This window comes from Crassostrea angulata, chromosome 5, assembly GCF_025612915.1.
Source record: "Crassostrea angulata isolate pt1a10 chromosome 5, ASM2561291v2, whole genome shotgun sequence".
Taxonomy (NCBI): domain Eukaryota; kingdom Metazoa; phylum Mollusca; class Bivalvia; order Ostreida; family Ostreidae; genus Magallana; species Magallana angulata.
The window spans coordinates 25,243,274-25,262,649 of NC_069115.1; the positions used below are offsets into that span (position 1 = coordinate 25,243,274).

Consider the following 19,376-nt stretch of genomic DNA (forward strand, 5'->3'; position numbering starts at 1 on the left):
ATTTTTAACATATAATTAAGGTAGATTATTACATTGTTAATCACATATAACAACTTGAGGAGAGTTGCTTCTGTAAAATTTTTAATCTGCTTGGAAGTGTGGAAATTGACAATTTCATAATTATATCCCTATTATAGTAAATGTACCTGTATTTTGAGATTGTTCCCCTAAAAAGAACCAGATGCCCTAGTAGATTTTATAATTATTTAATATTCTTTACTTTGACGAGATATTGGAGCTTCTGATTGGTCGAAAAAAAAATGATATTCGCATCAATAAAATTTTTCCCGGATATACTTTTCTCTTACAGGACAACAAAATGTAAAGTTGTGTCTCTTTAACTTCTCTCGATTTCGTCTGCTTGTTGAGTTTTAAGGTGGTATGGGACATCTAGCTGTCAATATTAATGTGGATTAATTTACATTATAATTAAAATGCTTTCACGGGTTTAGAATTTTCAAATTTTACAATATTTAAACAAAAAATACCTTTAAAAATATTTGGAGAGGTAAAAAGTGTAAAACCCCCAGCTTGAGAAAGAAACAGTTTTAATTAATCAATAATATCACAAACCATGCGCGGATCTAGAGGGGGGGGGGGTCGGGGGGGGGGGGGGGGGTCCCGACCCCCCCTGGAAATGAAAATTTATTAAATTGACATAGTAAAATTATCGCGAAAATATGCCTCGGACCCCCCCCCCCTGGCAAACACAATTATCCTTCGGACCCCCCCTGGAAAAAATTTCTGGATCCGCGCATGCAAACCATCGCTTGTATTTCCCTATATTTTCTGCATCAACTGAGGGTGCATTCATTTGAAACTTCGCAAATAAAGGAGTTGATGTTAATTACATAATTATGATTAAAAAGTAAAGAGTTTTGCAATTATAGTTTTTAATAACCCGGCCCCTCTGTGGTGACCCCGATAAAAAAAAAAATAATAATCGGGTTCGTGAAACGTCCAATCTATAAATAGATGTAAACAGACAAGTTGTGTGTTTGTACCCTGTCGACCGACTGCCGCTATGAACAGGTAAACCATCACATTTCTAATTTTTTTCATACTCATCAGACAGATGGAGCACAAAGGCTTTGGCCAGTAAAATAGAGTGCTGGTTCGAGTCTAGCTGTGGTCAGTTGATGCTATGTTTAGTCCTCAGATAAGGCACAAGGCTCTTTATCCACATACTAAATATATTCCTCCCAGGTTAAATTGTACGGACCCGGTACAACCACTAATTTTAGCTACACAGATTGAAATACCTACATATATAGCTTTATTTACTAAATGAATACGTTCCATTAGCTACTTTTGCTTTTTATGTAAAACAAACAAAAATCGCTATATAGGAAGTAACAAACAATATTTACACTGTGTAGTTTTAAGGTAGGCCTACATAGATGCTCTGATAAGAGAGATAGCTGCCTTTAAAATTCTTCTGTGGGTTTTGTGACTCTTTGGAGATTTTAGGGATCGAAATATTTTCGGAAGTTACAATATTTAAAAAGTTGTGTTTCTTGCCTATCAGATAAAATTTCATCATAAAGTCTTTCTGTTCATCATTTAGAAATAGCATTAAGAAGAAAGGCCTAGATAGTTACACGGGTTATTTTAATGTGGAAAATGGTCATCTAATTAAAAATTCATTGTATATAGTGCGAATGAACGTTAATTTCTTAGCTAGATTTTCTGGGGAATTTCTTGTTGTAAAAAAGCACTGATTCCCTAAATTTTATGTATGTAGTGTTTGGGATTCAATCTAGATTCCTCTTTATTACCTGTAAGCAAATTGATTGATTTTTTAAAATATGTATCCTGATTTTTACTTTTTTATAAAGAAATATTGTTTTATTAAAACCATTAGCAAGTTATGAGAAAAAATGAGAGAAGATTCAAGAAGAAAGTTGGGGATACTTTGCTGTACACCTTTTCCGTAACTGAGCATGACAGAGGTGTGTATGATACAGCCTGGTGGCCGGCCGGCCCCGGAGCCCACCGATTCCCCCTCCACGGGGCCTGTGATTGTCAGGTACCTGACAGGTACGGAGGACGACCGCCTGTTTGCCGGCCGGATGATGGTGGAAGCGTTTGAACGGAAACTGGTTCATGCAACAAGCAGGGGCAGGTCTGGAAACTATATGCCTGCTGTTACAACTGTACCATCTAAAATTGTTGAAACATCAATGTTCAAGTTTAAACCTGCATAATTATATTAATTAATTTTTTTGATGGCGATTATATATTACTAGTAACAGTCTGCATTCAATTTTTTTTAATGCTTAACAACGCATGAAATGTAAAGTTGCTTGTTTTAGTTTACCAGACATGAGAGATTCGTATGCCAACAGTCTGAGAGAAAGACCGCCAGAATTCTATGAGAGACACCTAGTGGCCGAATACAACGGAGAGAAGGCGGGGTCATGTGTTCTGCGTTACCATGGTGATAGCGAACTATTCCAGTAATTGTATATTAATGGCGTCATACATGTATATAATTATCATCATGTGTTACTGACTGCAACAGCAAAAGTCTTCAAATTCGAACATTCAGTTATGTCTTCATTATGAATTGTTACCATATTCGATAACTTTAAATTATCCGGATTTCTTATTCGTACCACAAATCTGCCTTTTATGGAGACCGATTGTATTAGTTTTCTAGAGTTGGTATTACATCAGTTATTGGCATAGTGGATACATTGAGATACATTAAAGTGCATGGATACCATTCAGAAATTATAAAGTTTGAAGGACAAATACATGTAACATTCTTATGTTGAAAAAAAATACTTTGAGGCTGAAGATCAGAGAACCTAAAACATAAATCAAGTTGTGCCGGCATTAATAATTCTCTGTTAATTAAAATAACATTTTCCTTCTTGTTATATTTGAGAAAACATAGTTTTATTTGTAAAAATTCAGTTCTAAAATCTTTTAAATATTTTAAACAAAAGATTTCAACATTCAACTGGTAAATTGCATTATGAATGTGAATTAATGGTTTTATTTAATTGGATAGAGATAGAGAAGAAGACATGGCCCCTGTGGGATGTACGGATTTTTGCGGGTGAGACTTTGGTTCATGACTTTTTTCGCTCTCTGTCAGATATATAGTCCATCGTTTTCCTTTTAGTTTAGTGAATAAGTGTCACGGTGTGACATTCAATCTTTCGGACTATTTTTAATTATTGTGTAAATTAACTTTTCGGACTTTGTGTTAATTGATACAAAAACTTTTCATCTATTTCGACAACTGTTTTATAAACGTTATAAATTCCGCGCAGCATTAATCCCACCTGAGGCACAATCAGTGATGGACAGCTAATCTTTTAATTGACTTCTGTTTATGTTTATTGACACTTAAGCTTCTTTCATCATATTAATCCTTTTATGTACATGCTGCTAAAATGTCCCGAGTCACTCAATAGCTGTTTGATAATTGATTTACTTACATCTGTACTTCTTATGTTAATCCTTCATTGTGTTGTTCCATTGTTCATTATATATTATTCTGAATTGTAAATTATAGTCAGTTGGAATCAGACCTTCGGTGCTGATGCATACCAAACTCACGTAAAAGTATATTTCATGTAAAATCTATATAAAAGTCTGAAAACTAAAACGCGTGTTGGCTTGTTGGAGGTTTTATGAGGCTGGGTCCAACAACAAGAGAATAACCTCACGGTTGGCCCAGTATTAGTCCTGTACGGGAGAGAGCGCCCCGTAATATAAGTAAAACAAGTACGGGTTTACGAGGGTTGTTATAAAAGTTCGAGGACAAAGTGATTGTCGACAAGCTGTGTACTTTGTAGGATGACGTATGTTTAATTAAATAACTACGAATTAAAATTAAGTATGCAAAAGATTAAAAGATTTTGAAAAGAAATTTAAAATATTCAGCAATTTTTATGCGTGAAGTAGATAAAGTTTACGGAGCACCATTTCATATTTCCACGACGCCAGGTGACATCAAATCACTGAATGGCGAACCTGTCACTCTTTCAAAGTAAACACCTTTCAGTTCCACACACTTTTTATGTCATTAACCCATTTATAAAAGGCCCGTTCATACCATTATTTGTCAAGTTTTTGTGAATTGCATATTGTTGCATATCGTAGATTATTAGGTTCAAAAATCTATGTCCACGCAGTTTCGAGTTTAGATAAGGAAATAAAACAAAATCCATAGGTGCAAGATCCGGGATGTAATGGTGGTGGGGGTGCTACAAGAGCTCAAAATATCAGTTATTCTATCTTTTATCTCTGTGATTCCATCTGTAAACCTTTGTGCTACAATGATAGCAGTATCTAAGAACCTTTGATCTCCATCGGAAATTTTCCTCCGAACACACAAAATTTCATGGAGGCCCGGTGCTCCAAGATGTCTATTGACTATATTATATAATAATATATGATACAATTTCGTTTAATATATGATATTTCATACTTAGTTATAAATACATGTTTTTTGCATATGTGATACAGATGACATCCCAAAACTCATATCGGCCTCCGGGGCTGATACAGGTTATCAGCCCTATAGGGCTGATACGGATCCGTATCACACTCCAGGCGGAACTCCTCTGCCTTTTTTCCGTTTCTGCATGTTAACAGACGAAAAATAAAACATTTCTTACAGTCGACATTTTTAAATGCAGTTAAAAACTTCTTTTAGAGCAGTTAATTTCAAAACACGAGGAAATTCTGGTTCTGTAGCTGCATGTTTGATAAAACAGTAAGATCTCATATTTTCATTTAATACATGTACAGACTATTTTCAAATAATATTTAAAATCAATCTGTTCAAGTTGATGCTGTTTAAAAATTATTTCTAATTATGTAATAAATATAATAATAAATACTCATATCACAGCCCTCTGGCTGATATCGGAGTCTCCTATCTTATAAAGGCATTTTACATGCTTTATCCACCAATCTTCTTAGACCTGTTAAGATATTGATACTCCTGTGCATTGACAGACCTTAAATATACAACAGTATGTAAACTAACGCATGGTTTAAGTTCTAAAAGGATCTAATCTAAGTTGTGCTTAAGGAGACATTGTCTATATGAAATGTACATGTAGATTATACCTTAAATACTGTATACAGGGTTAGTTTCCCCGCGTGTTATGTTTAGCCCTCTACACTAGTAAAGGGTTTTGCCAAGTTATGAATTCACCCAGACCAAGTTGTATTGAAAGAGATATTAGAACATTAGATGCGCTCATTGACAGTTTTATATTCACCCGCTGACGGAAAGGGCGAAAGAGGCGATCATTAAACAGGGTCGAATGTTTCTTTGTAGTGTGTTTGGTAATTCATAATTAAGTAAAGCACTTCGTTTTGTCCTATAACTCATATTTGTATTTCCTTTATGATTTATTATAGGCTTGAACTGCTGAATAAGGCAAGAAAGGAAGGTATTCCTACGGGAACGTGTTCGATAAACCATCTAGCTGTCGACTCTTGTTTCAGAAGGAAAGGAATAGGAAAAATCTTATTAAACACCGCTGAAAAAGATGCTCTAAGACATGGATGCTCAGTAAGCTCAGATTTTTCAATGATATATAGTTTTCGCACATAAATGTAGCATATTATGAATAATTAACATTGTAGTTTTCTGACGAGAAAATTTGTTTCCTGCTAGTTAAAAAAACTCTTAAATACGAGAATGCAATGGAGTTTAGTGGTTTTAATTTATAATAATCAGCATGATTATGAAAGGCAGTTACATCAGTGGGTCTATGGCAGTTTTTCTTTTTACTTTTTTGTATCTATGATCATTTTTTGCAATACATGTATTCAAAGTTGATCAGATCTTAAAATCTAAAGTTGCAGATGATATACTTAAAATATGTGTTCACCATTCTTATAATGCTACATAAAATTATATGATTATGACAGGTTATGGATCTGTGGGTTGCCTCCAATAACAAAGCTCGGTTGTTTTTTGAGGGTCAGGGTTACAGGGTCCTGGAGACAGACACGGGCTGCTGCTGCGGACTCTGGTGTATGACGGGAGTTTGGGTCAGTCCACTTCTACTTTAGGGATACTTTTATAGAAGTTTTCTATAATCTGTTTTATCATTTTATTCAGATGGAAGATGCTTGAACTTAGGCCATATATCTATAGAGATCAATTTAAGCGATGTAGCCATCTTTAGAGCTTGAATTTGTCCGACCTGTGAAAAATTAATGAAGTAAAAATGTCTAAAGATTTCTAACTATATGTATTGAAATAATACATTGTTTATTTCTATAGCAATAATTCTAATAGTAATACAAATTACAATCAATAAAAAAATTTTTATGTAAATAAATTTGTAAATTTAAATGGTTTTATTTTATCATTTCAGAGACTTAATCGAATGGAAAAGAAACTGAGCTGACATAGTGCTTAAAGTTTATAAGCTAAAATGAATAATTATGTGAAATTTGACTTGATATGTTGTTTTACATGCTTCAGGATATTTGACATTTGATAAGTTTAATATGTGAGCGTTCACATTTGTCACAAACAATTATATATGTATATATGAATTATATATGTATTCCTAGTTGGTGTGTAATTATAAATCATTTCATCCATTATATTATATTAATTTTTATCAGAGTAAAACAACAAAAAGCAATGTCACAATTTATAGAGTATTAAATGTTGAAAGATTTTTGCTCTTCCTCTCTTAAATATTTTTCTTGATATGCTCGCGATTCTCTCTTGTTATTTTTGTTGATGTGCTTTACATTATTTCAACATGCACCTCGTTTTTCAATGGTCTGCTATGATAAAATAAACAGTTGAAGTTAAAGACATTCTGTGGAAGATAATATGAACTTGAATTGTATAATGTTGACTTGTTTACTAAGATTTGAAATAAAAAAAAATAAAGACTTGTTTTAAAACATAAGGGAATAAATGAAATCACAATGCTAAGTGATAGCAGGCAATCAAATACTCGAATCAGAATATTTTTCAAATACATGTAGCTGTAATGGAAGGGAAGATGGACTCTATTAAATTTATCTAGATAAAGGTCCTACAGGATATGGAAGACCTGGTGACTCCTTTTTATGAGAGTAACTGTAAATTTGTAGCTCGAAATCCTTGAAACCATTTCATACAGTGGTTTTTCAGCCAAATATTGTATAGTAGACTTTGGTCATGGTGTTGGCATAGGATTGGAAGACCGACATCATATTAATTTTTGTTGTTGGTAGTTTCAAAATTTGAAACCAATGAAACGAACGAGGAACAATCAGTTACTCGATCCCTTTCACCACAAGATTTTATCTTTATTATGAATATGAGATTTAGATATTTAACAACTGTTATTCAATTTGATTCGTATGTATATTTGATAACCAAGTACATTCCTTTATACATAAACACTCAGTCACCAGGCAGGTGATTGGAATATACAGTCAAGTGAAAAGTGCAGAAATATACTACCTCATTTATTCATGTTCGAATTTTAACATTTAATTGGTACTATTGGATCCATTTAAAGTTGTTGTTTATTTTGTACACAACTATGCATTTACATTACAGATATTTAAAATATTAAACAAATGTGGGATTTAACGGAGAGTTGAAAAGCTTAAAACTGTCTGATGTTCATTCTTTGTCCCAAAATCGGAGGTCTTGCAAATGTTGATATTCTGGCTTAAGAAAATCGCCAAATATACATGCACGCACAAGACCGTCTGCTGCGGAATAGGGATCAAGTTCTGAGGAGGGACGTCTGTCTTCAAAGTACCCATAGCCATTTTCGTGCACTAACGGCGGAATCCGTACTGATGTTAGTCTTTTATTAGCTACATCAAAGACGAATTCATTAAAGCGTGGATGGAATTTGAAAGCAGTGTCTTGCAGTCTGATGCTATTTGTGGACTCCTTTGTCGGGTCATAATAACCCAAGAGAGGCTCCTCGCTCGATTTAGATAGTATATCGATTGCATGTCTAATAAATCTGAAATGTAAAAAAAATAAAATAAAATGCTCATGGGTTTTTTAATAACCCACAAAATAAACTGCAATTAAAAAGAGAGTCTAAACCGATCTTTTTTTCTTGTTGCACTCTGTGTCTAACTACATTAGAAAACTTGATATATATCTCGGGGAAAACTTACTCCATTCCGCCCTTTTGTCTCATTCTAGAGGTACTGAAGTTTATATGACCGGATGACATAAATGCCTCTCCTGGTACAGGTATCGGTGAAAACGTTACCCTCAAGCCATACATTTCTGCCAGTCTGTACAGTATATACCTCGCCACATAAAGGTGGTCACCAATGGTCACACCCTCACAAGGGCCAATTTGAAATTCCCACTGAAACATGTTATCGTTATTTTCTGTAAGTTTACGTCTTGCGCGTAAAACAAAATACGACAATTTACAATACCATTTCTAAAGACATGCAAACCGAAGAAGAAAAGAACAAGTGAGCACATAGAGTCATACTTGTGAAGGGCCATTTTCTCGATCCCGGCCGCCTATTTTAACGCCTGCATAGAGACAAGCTACCAGATGTCTGCTTGACAACTCTCGCTCAACGCCTACATTCTTAGCATGATGAGGACCGATAGCCGAGTACACAACTGTAAGCCCGAGAATAACATCAATTAATTTAAGATTAACTTGACCTCGTACAAATATACTATATTTTTTCAAGAATCTTATTCACTAATAAACAAATTAAAATGCTCATTGAGAAAATTGACAGATATGAAAAGTTTTATAAATGGACTTTGCCTAACTCGGAATGTTGTGATGTCAGGTCTTTTCTTCTTGCAGTTTAAAACCTCTGCCTTACAGATATCAATAGTAACTTTAAAAAAACATGATAACATTGCAATGCTATTGCAATCAGGTAAAATTCAATACAGTAAAGCTTACGGACATCATATCACACGCTGTCTGCAGCAGACAGCGGTTTTAATGGGATAAAGACGCTTTTTACCGAGTTTATTAGGAATATTTGAGTGTGAACGTGTTTTTAACAACATCAGTGACATTGTGTGGGAGGATTTGCGTAACTTTTGAACTTTTGTCAAGTAAGTTGTTTTTTGACATTGTTTACAAATCGTGTCCTACTTTCGATTCTTCCCATGTGTATTTTATATATATATATATATATATATATATATATATATATATATATATATATATATATATATATATATATATATATATATATATATATATATATATATATATATATATATAGATATATATATATATATATATCACAGAGTGTAGAGCGGATACGATGCCCCTGTGCATTGTATGTACACTGATGCAGGCTTGTCTCTTCGTCTACGGCATTTTATATAGGCAATTGAATTTTGAGTATAAACGAGTTACAAAGCATGAAATTCTTAACTATGTAATTCTTAACAAAGCGTTTGTTTACATTTTGAACCTTGAAATTTCAGTTTTAAACCTAAAACGAATGTATTAAACGTTGGGAACTGTTAATCTATGCTTAAAATAACTAAAATGATAGACATATAAGCTGTAAAAAGATTTTTTACTGGTATATTGAACCTATGTAAACAAACAGAGGGCACAAGCCTTGTTTACATGACAAAGAATTGTGAACCCTGTATCTTTCTTATAACTCTAAAATGACTCTCAAATTTTATTTGATCATTCGAAATGCATTTCTAAAGCATTGTAAATAATAAAAACATAAATATAGAATTTGTTGAAAATCGTGACCATGCCCCTTTAAAATCATAAAACAGAGTCGTGTTCGATGAAATATAAGCAATTAGTTTTTTGTACAGATCCTGATTATATAAATTTGCTCTATCAGAGCCTCTAAATAGTTTTCCCAACAAAAATGTATCTAAACGAAAGTTTGTAAACTATTATTTTTTCCTCACTGAAGTAGCAAATTACTTTTTTACACCAAGAACTCCCGACATGAAAGTGGCTCATATTGCTTTTAAATTAATGTGCACCGCTGCTCAACTGATCGCCTAAAATCGGACTCTCTCAGGTCAATCAAAAATTCAAAGCATTGCATTCAAGAACGATATATATCTTCTGGTAAAAAAAAAATAAAAAAGGTGTATTATACAAATGAAGCTCGGCAAAAGTATTTTGTATTCATAAACTACTGAAAAATATCAATAAAAATTTTACGCAGTGTTTTATAGTCGTAGTTATGAGGAGAATAGCTGACTGGTTTGTCTGCGTCGTCAATCACACAGTACTCCTGTTCTATGCCGAACCATGGGTCGTGAGCCTGATGTGGTCGGTATCCTGTTTTGGCATCATATTTCAGTCGATTCATCGTCTCATTGCAACGAAACCGTGAATTCATTTCTGCAATAGATAGTATATCTTGTTTATAGAATATAATAAGTCTTTATAATATAGAATTAATTGTCATTGCAATGAAACAGCAACATACAATGTCATGTATGCTCTTGGTTGTCATTGATTTTAAAAATCATGTTTTACCAAATTCATAAATTTTAATAAAAAAGTATCACTCTATTCTCGTTTCCTATTACACAGATACATGTATATTCTGTGGTATATTCTGAGAAGAATAATATCAAACAACATCATTGTTCACGTGTTAAAATAATATATTTATGCATCACAATTAACCATGATTACCCGCAGGCTCGTCTTTTGAACGCCAGACATCACAGAAAACAATCTTGTTGGGACTTTTGAAGAACGGGTTTTCAAACATAGCCACTGGTTTTAAAATCATTTCACAGAAATCATTCCCTTCAAGATCTTTAACCATGGATGTATACCAAAGTGGACAATCTGGAAAGAAGAAAACTCTTATCTATTAACTTCAAGCTTTCAACTTCATTGACATTGTAAAAAAGTATGTTTAATTATTCAATTCTTTAGGTCATTGAACTCCTCCCCAAGTCTCTGCTTCCACCACTCAATATATCGATAATTATAAAGACATTAGAAACCCAATTACATCTATCACTGGAATTAAAAAAATCCCCCACGATTATATGTTCTAAAACGCCCCTCTACCTCATTAGGTCTCAGTGCACAACAAAAATGAAAAGTATACGGGGATTTTGCATTGCAAACTATGTGAAGGACCCAGGATGGTGATTGCGTTAACAAAAATTGTGAAATGTGTCCCCAGTACTTTGGAATGGAGAAAAAATGTAAACATTTACCATTTCGATTTTTGTTGTTGTGAAATTCTCGGGGTATATACAGATGATGTATCAATTAAGAAATCCTGGATTATTTCCTTTTTATCAAATTCAATTGAGCTTAATTGACAGATATATTGACAGGTATTTTAATTGAAAATTATCAGAAAAGTGACGAAAGTAATAACTTGAGACAGACTTTACTGACTTATGAGCAACATATATTATACGATTTTCGTCAATTATGGGAGCTTCTTACTGCTGGGTATTAACACTAGAGTTCGCAGGTGCTCTTTGAAACAGTTTTCAAATATTTTTATGAAAACTCTCCAGTACATACATTGCGAATCAAAATACTTAACGTTATGGAATGCGGTTAACTACGTCATTTGTGGCACTGTATAGTTCCTATAGAAGATCAACATTTCTATGTATAAATAGTGAATATTTATCTTAAAATCAAACCGAGCGCGATTGTAATTGAAATTGAGCTTTAAAATGGTTTTGGCCATTTATCTCCTTTTTATTTCATATCAATAATCGGAAAAATCTGTAATATTTTTGTAAAATTTCAATTTTAAAATAATTCTGATTGGGATCCGTATTTTCATTCCGGATTGGTTCAAATCTGATAAAGAGCATTTTTTTTTTAATTTCGCATTGTCATTTCAATTTCTTTGTAAAATAATATTGTTAATATAAGTAAGTACTTTATAATTATGTGACTATACATTATCCTTTAATTTGTATCCATAGAATAAAAAGATATAAAAGAATTGCAAATTTGATTTAAAAAAAATAAATACTTGACCAAACGATCAAGATAGATAATGTTTTTATCAATAATTATATTACACATTCACTGACAAGAAGTTTTAAGCTCTAAAATACCATGTATGTCCCCAGAACAGTTTATGCCATTTTCCTAAAAAAAAAATACTAAAAAAAAACACCATATAACATAAGAAAAAGCCAATATTGATCTCTGTTTTGTGTAATCGTATTTCAAAAAACATTCTCTTTCGATCAATCAAATAAAAGTTTGGTGTGTCGTGGAACCTTACAACAGACATTTTGAACATTTGACAAATAAGGGGTTATCTGGACCAAGATTGATATTTCTAAAGTTTCTAGAAAATAGAGGATTGTACTTTGAGGACTTATACTGTTGAATATATAGCCTAATATTACATATATAACAAAATTATGCATAAAAAACTCCTACTTTGGTGTAGAGAGCCACCTTAAACATATAAAAAATAAGAAGGACAGATTCTGAGAACAATTAATTCACATATTTTTTTTTATTTCCCTGCAATTAACATATATTTTGCAATTAACATATTTTTCTGACAAGAGACCAGGTCGGATTGAATTTACTGGTATTGGAATCTAAAAGCTGACATGAATTCAGAAAAGAATTTGGTCGCCATATTTGTTTTGATTGCTCATCTACTACCACTAGGTTATGTATAACAGTTGAGAAAGTTACGGTCGGTTGCTTTCCGATCGAGGCATTCAGGTTGCACAGACTTCTATAATTACTGATTAAGGCTTCAAAATACAATTTAAAATAGAAAGTCTACTGGAATTGTGCATTGAATCAGCCATGATAACGTTGAAAAATTGTACGAAGTATTCCGAATATGTTCCCGATTGGTGAAAGGATGTAAACGTTTTCCATTATTAACCTCCATAAGAAACTTGTTTCGCTCCTGTGAACTTTTATGAATAAAAACTGATAATGTGTCAATGAAGATACCTTGTTTATTTTCCTTTTGCCTTTTTATTGATTTTAACTGTATTTCTTTCACAGGTATGTTTTTCTTTATTAAAAGTCATAAAAAGTGATGAATTCAAGAAGATAGATGTAACAATGGAAAATAAAATATATGTGGACTAAATGAAGACAATCCACAATTATATAAAGATACAGGGAAACATTGAAACAGCATCAAATAGCCAGTACATGTATGTGATTATGGGTGGTGACTTCAATATGGTTATGGTTAAAAACTTGATATTATGAATTTATCAGAAGGATTTCTTAAATTTAAGTGATAAATTTAAATGTGCAAATCTACAGTTATAAAGATTAATTTGAAGAGAAAAAAATCTAATTAAACTACAAAGATTTGATTGGGGGTTTTTTTCGGTATCATGTTAATTATTTCCCTTACTATACTACTAAAAATGAAAACAGCAACCGTTCAGTTCACTGTCCTGTGGTGTTACAGTTGAAAACTACAGACTTTATACCGGGCAGAGGTTATTGAAAGTTAAGATAAATGATAAATTAAAGCGTGGTTTAAATTTGGATGCATTTATTGAAATAAATGTAATAATAATGAATATAAATAATTAATTAATGCACCAGTATCAAACCCATACATATCTGTTTTCCATCCAGATTCATTCAATCAAGATACCTTAACAAAATAATTGATTTTATCGGTAAAGGAATTTAAATACGCATTAAAGTTTATTTATAACGCGTGTTATGCAATTTGTCTGCAGTTATTTACCCTAGTACGTCAACAATGAATTATAAACATTCCATGCTTTAATATTGTGTCATGTTTACAGAAAACTGCTGGTCTCATTAAACAAGAAACCTTTTAACCGATTTATTGAAGCTTGTCCTGAATTTAATTATAGCAGGGTATTTTCTTTTTATTAAAAGAAATACATTTTTAAAAGTAGATTATTTCCACTAACTTTGACTTTTTTTCTTATCAAATGAATGTTTGAATATCAAATATTCAAGATAAATGTCACAAACTTTTCAACAGGGTGTGAGGAACCTTTATTATCATTTGCAGGCAATGTAGAAAAATGAAAAATTGAAATATAAGCATTTAACTTTTATTTTTCAAAATGTTTCAATGTTGTTGATCATTTTAATATTGACTATTTAAATGTTGGAGAGAGAGAGAGAGAGAGAGAGAGAGAGAGAGAGAGAGAGAGAGAGAGAGAGAGAGAGAGAGAGAGACTAACCTTCTATGCATTTTGGTTCTGTGTCAGCAACCTTTGTCTTGTTCATTAGATCGCAACGGTTGTGATTAACAAATACATATTCCAATATGACCTTGTTTGTTTTTATTGAACAATCTGACGTCCACGGATTCACAGATGTTACAGCCATTCTGAAAATTCACCGTTTATATTATGTTCTTATTTTAATAAATTTCACTTGATAAAGCTTTTATTTTTGCTGTAGAACGATATTTCTGTTTTGTTGGAATACAGACGCAAAGTTTGTCACTATGGGCTGTATAAAAGTGAACACGGTGAGATATGCGACGGAATATGCATTGATATTATGATTAAGTACTTTAGAGTAAAGAGAAATGACCTTTTTCTTATAGTTGTACATATTTATAAACAATACACGTGCATGTATGTGTATTTTTTTGCGCATGTGCACTTGAAATAAAATTGAAAGTAACAGCATAGGAATATGCCTGACAGGAAGTTTGTTTACAGACTCATATAATAAGAATATACTTTGATGACGTAGACAAGATAATTTATTTAAGAAATACACAGCAATTTAAAAAGTTCACCGGGATATGGAGTTGGTTGGTCACGTGATCAAAACCTGTGAAGCCCGAAGGGCTTCTCAGTAGAATTGATCACGTATCAACCAACTTCATATCCCGGTGAATTTTTTAACATTGCTGTATATTACTTATAGCGATCACAGCTCGCCGGCGCGAAACGAGCTCTACCGGCAAGGCGCGTGTGAATAGAAAATTCGGACTATTTCCACATTCATTCAACAGATTTTTTTGGCGTCAGTAAATCGGACCAGTAATGCCTTGTTTTAATCGTCCCAGTAGTTCCCTGTAATTATGGTTTCCCATTTTCACACTCTCACGAGAACAAGTACATGCATTGGTTACGGCTGACACAACGCAATTCGTCCTTTCGAGTGACGTCTCAATGGATTTCTTACACATTGATCCGACAGAATTTTTCGGCGTCAGTAAATTTCGACCCACAAAGCAATTCGTCAATGTCGGTCGATCTCAGTAGACTGGATACCATCTCGCGAGAATCAAAGTAAAACTTTTGAGAAACAGATAAATTGTGTAAATTCCAGAACATCATGCTTTTTAAGTAAACAAAACAGTATTTTTCGCGTAGTTTTTTCCAGTGTGTTTTCAAAGAGACAGACGACACTTGACCGACGTGAACTTTGACGTCACAATAAGGGGAAACTACTCTAAGTAGTTATTGTAAATCTGCTGAAATATCAATACCAAAATCTTCTCAAAATCTTGCAGAGCTAATGAATCGGGACATTTCTTCAGAGATAGGAAACAGCTGTAATTTGCTCTCATTTGGATGAATGCTCACATTTATTTTATTCACTATAATTACGGTAATTTCCAGGAACGTTTTTTAAAAGGGGCGTGGCAACATCATTCAAAAAATCTTCACAAGCAAAAAGAAAAAAAAATTCCCAAAATCAGGAAAATTCTAATCGGGTGAGGAATGGGGAGTGCGTAGTATGCCTTTAGCTCTTTAGCTGCTCAAACTTGTCTTTATTTTCACTACTATTCATTACATGCTCCCGGGGGATCCATTTTCCTTATATGATCAAAAAAAAATTTTATACGTAAATTTGATTTTTTTTAAAACGGGGGAGAGGGGGACTCTGTGATAAGTCAATTTTTATATGTAAGTTTAAGAAAAATGTCTGCTGCAAGAAAAGAGGAAATAAACTGCAATGTACATTATGTTAAAATCTTTATTATTCAACAACATTTTATATGAGATAAATTCTATACTGGCGTGCGACCAGTATATAAATAAATAAAAAATCTTATGAATTATGAATAATGAAAATTTACTGGAAAAAATAGGTATGTTTATTTTATTTTGAATTCAAATCCATTTACTTTACGTCACTACTTTTATTTTTATTGATTTATCATAATTCATTTTTTGATCACCTGCTGCGCTCGCCCAAACGGTCGTACCGTAATACATATTATTTACGTTTGAAATAGACAAATCGTTCTATTATTATATTATATATATAGTATAATTACCGAGATTTTATGTTTACAATAATCCAAGCGACAAGCGATAAGCGCGTGCTATGAACATTGTGACGTCACGAAAAAGTTCATACAGAATTGAACGTTTTCACTTTTCTATAGGTTCATTTAAGGAAATGTATTTACAAATGTAAATATTCCTTCATAACTTTTCTTACAAAGGAATACAATGTATGTTAATTAACAATTGAATATATCAATACCACGGTATATCACCATTTTACTTGAAATGCACAGTCAATTGTTTCTCATCGTCAAATTGAAAGTTTTTTTAATCCGTTATTCTTTCATAATGCAAAATGATCGTGTTAATCCAATAAAAAAAATACATGAATCATTTAAAATTACGCTGAACACTTACTTGTTTCTTGTTGTCCAAATTGAAAGGTATAATATGCTTTGCCAACAAAGCTTTTATTGAAATATTTATATAGCATACACAGTGAAATTTTTGTTCATTTAACGTGATTTTCAATATGATACATTCATCGTGCTTAAAACTTAAAAATATGTTTAATATAGCCTTTGTATAATGTAACTAAAGTTAAACATCTGTTTAGACATGCAGAAAAAAATATACGATGGTTGATTGAGACACACAAAAACTGACGTAACTTTGATTTGATCAATTCATCGTGCTTTGTAATTCATAGGCATTTAATAAGAATTACATGGTTAATATAGTTTTTGTGAAATATAAGATAAACATCTGTTTAGACAGGCAGAAAAAATATATGAGAGGGTCGTTTTGAAATTATTGACACAACACATCATCTCCCCCCTTCTTGACAAATCTTGGTAAAAAAAAATTGCATATAAACATTGATGAAACTCTAACAGATAATTAAACAAAAATATATATCTGATATACATATACAGGCACTTATCTAAATTTGCATGTAAATTGCGATGCCGGTTAAATGGAAATCACCCATAGTAATAGTTGAAGTTGTAGAGGGATACTGCCGTGTAATCTATAGCGGTATTCAATTAAGAAATAAACAGCAATCTAAAAAATTCACTGGGATATGAACTTGGTTGGTCACGTGATCTAATCCTGTGAAGCCCAAAACTGTTACTCAAACATTCCTCTACTTTAACAGATAAGGAGAAAGAATTTGTCACTGAGTTTGAATATTTAGAAAGTTCCTTCTATGGGTTACCAAAAGTTCACAAATCAAAAACAATCAAAGAATCAATCAAACAATCAAAAACGGAATTCTGAATACTTTACTTGTGAACATCGGACAGTTTTAACATTCCGTCTTATTGTTGGAGGACTTGCAGCACCCACCCAACGACTCAGTAATTAATTGAATATCATTTTGAAACCACTATCTATGTCAAAATGTAAAATGTTTCATCCGGGATGACTTAGATTTCTTACGACATCTACCGGAACAAGTGAATCCTGATGCTCTACTAGTAAGCATGGATGTAGTCAACTTGTCCACCAATATAAGCAGTACAATAGGACGTACAGCTTTGAATTTCTGGATTGATCATTGATTTACAAAGGAGTTTTTATTGGAGGCTACGGACTTGGTTTTAAAGAATAATGTATTTACGTTTAATGGCAAATACTTTCTTTAAATTAAAGGTACAGACATCGGAACTAAAATGGCCCCAACATTATGCTTAGGATTTTTAGAAGAAACACTGTATAAAAAGACAAATGAGGAGTTCGGTGAAGAATTCAGCCAGACTCTGAAAAATAACTGGAAAAGATTTCAAGATGATTGTTTCATCATATTGAATAAAAGAGACTCGGAATTACAAAGGTTGAAAAATATCCTTAATGATCTGAATCCAGATATTAAATTCACATTAGAAAAAAGTTCCACAAAAATTCCGTTTTTAATTGTTATAGTCAAGAAGGAAAACGGTAAAATTTCTACAGATATCTTTTACAAGAGTACAGATACTCATCAATATTTGCATTTTGGACCGTTCCATCCACGACATATAAAGCGGGTCATCCCTTACAACCTTGGCAGTAGAATACGTACTATAGTCAGTGATGAGGAAGCAAGAAATCATTGTCTCGACGAATTAAAACAATTTTTGACGGACCAACATTTAGATTTACCCTTTCAACCTTATCATGACGGAATAATGAAGACCAAAGAAATAAATGGACAGGATCATATTAATCCAATTTTACGCAACAACAAGGAAGCTAAACTATCATACAAATATTGACTGGGGTTAAGGGCAACATTGATTTTATTAGCCCCCGAGGGACGAAATATTGCCCGACGCGAAGCGGAGGGCAATATTTTCGTCCCAAGAGGGCTAATATAATCAATGTTGCCCGAAAACACAGTCAACATTTGTTTTGTTATATGAAGAAACAAACTAAAATTTAGAAAGTACAAGGGTTGTCCCAAAATAACGTAGACAGGACACATAATTTATAATCTGTTCACTGCAATTTCATTAGACTTCTATGTTTTCTTCAATGACCCTTTGGCAAACAATGCTGAAAAGTTCAAATCTGTACTTTATTTATTTCTCGAGAAAATGAATAATTAGTAACAACACGTTTTGTCAGGCGGCGCAATGTGCGACGTCGAAAATTTCCAGTTTTACGTTGTTGCTAAACCCTCCACATCGTTTACGATAACATTTACGTTTTATTTCCGAAAATGTCTTAGATAAAATATTATCTTTGAACATGTACCCTGCGTGCACATTCAATATATATTTCTAGGTTTTTTTAAAAAATATTTTCTAAGTACAAAGGATCTGTTGGCTCCAAACTTGCCCTGTTTTACTTGCTGTCTAACGTCCGTCTTACCGAAATGTGTCGTTTAACATTTTGACGTCCATTAATTTCGTTCGGGGTTTCTTTTTCCACTTATTGTCGTCATACTTGTTCAAATATTTTCAATGTTGTTTATCTACTTACTCACAAAACGCATTTCTCATCGATTTTGTTAATTTCATTCAATTCTAAAGCCGCTCAGGAATAATTTCATGGACTTTACAAAATTGTATCAGTTACTGCTGCGCCGCCTTAAACGCTGACAACGTCATTTTATTACGTGTTAACTTTCAACTTGTCACAAAACGCGCTATAAAATATTTCAAAGTTTTGTTATAGCCAAAACATTTTCTGAGTAAATAATAGAAATATTATCAAATATCAG

At 32.7% G+C, this 19,376-nt stretch overlaps 2 protein-coding genes across 2 annotated transcripts; one reads left to right on the forward strand and one right to left on the reverse strand.

The window, feature by feature from the left end:
• The first annotated feature begins 962 nt into the window (after positions 1 to 962).
• On the forward strand, positions 963 to 6,671 carry LOC128186362 (uncharacterized). The gene is made up of 7 exons (XM_052856167.1): positions 963 to 1,032; positions 1,865 to 2,125; positions 2,316 to 2,459; positions 3,020 to 3,067; positions 5,392 to 5,545; positions 5,908 to 6,030; positions 6,360 to 6,671. The coding sequence occupies exons 2-7, from the start codon at positions 1,944 to 1,946 to the stop codon at positions 6,390 to 6,392; spliced, it is 684 nt and encodes a 227-aa protein (XP_052712127.1). The 5' UTR covers positions 963 to 1,032; positions 1,865 to 1,943; the 3' UTR covers positions 6,393 to 6,671.
• Positions 6,672 to 7,585: 914 nt separating this feature from the next.
• Positions 7,586 to 16,692, reverse strand: LOC128185891 (glutamine synthetase-like). The gene is made up of 7 exons (XM_052855594.1): positions 16,586 to 16,692; positions 14,153 to 14,301; positions 10,638 to 10,796; positions 10,155 to 10,337; positions 8,466 to 8,602; positions 8,134 to 8,333; positions 7,586 to 7,973 (listed from the first exon to the last, which is right to left on the reverse strand). Exons 2-7 carry the CDS (start codon positions 14,298 to 14,300, stop codon positions 7,619 to 7,621), a joined length of 1,182 nt encoding a protein of 393 aa, XP_052711554.1. The 5' UTR covers position 14,301; positions 16,586 to 16,692; the 3' UTR covers positions 7,586 to 7,618.
• Between the last annotated feature and the right edge of the window lie 2,684 nt (positions 16,693 to 19,376).

Excerpts from the sequence above, each read along its gene's own strand:
- LOC128186362 (XM_052856167.1), top strand. The coding sequence starts at position 1,944 with ATGACAGAGGTGTGTATGATACAGCCTGGTGGCCGGCCGGCCCCGGAG. Across the intron at positions 2,460-3,019 it reads GGTGATAGCGAACTATTCCA|AGATAGAGAAGAAGACATGG; the intron begins GTAATTGTATAT and ends TTAATTGGATAG. Across the intron at positions 6,031-6,359 it reads GGTGTATGACGGGAGTTTGG|AGACTTAATCGAATGGAAAA; the intron begins GTCAGTCCACTT and ends TTATCATTTCAG.
- LOC128185891 (XM_052855594.1), bottom strand. The coding sequence starts at position 14,300 with ATGGCTGTAACATCTGTGAATCCGTGGACGTCAGATTGTTCAATAAAA. Across the intron at positions 10,338-10,637 it reads TTCAAAAGACGAGCCTGCGG|AAATGAATTCACGGTTTCGT; the intron begins GTAATCATGGTT and ends TATCTATTGCAG. Across the intron at positions 8,334-8,465 it reads GAGAAAATGGCCCTTCACAA|TGGGAATTTCAAATTGGCCC; the intron begins GTATGACTCTAT and ends AACATGTTTCAG.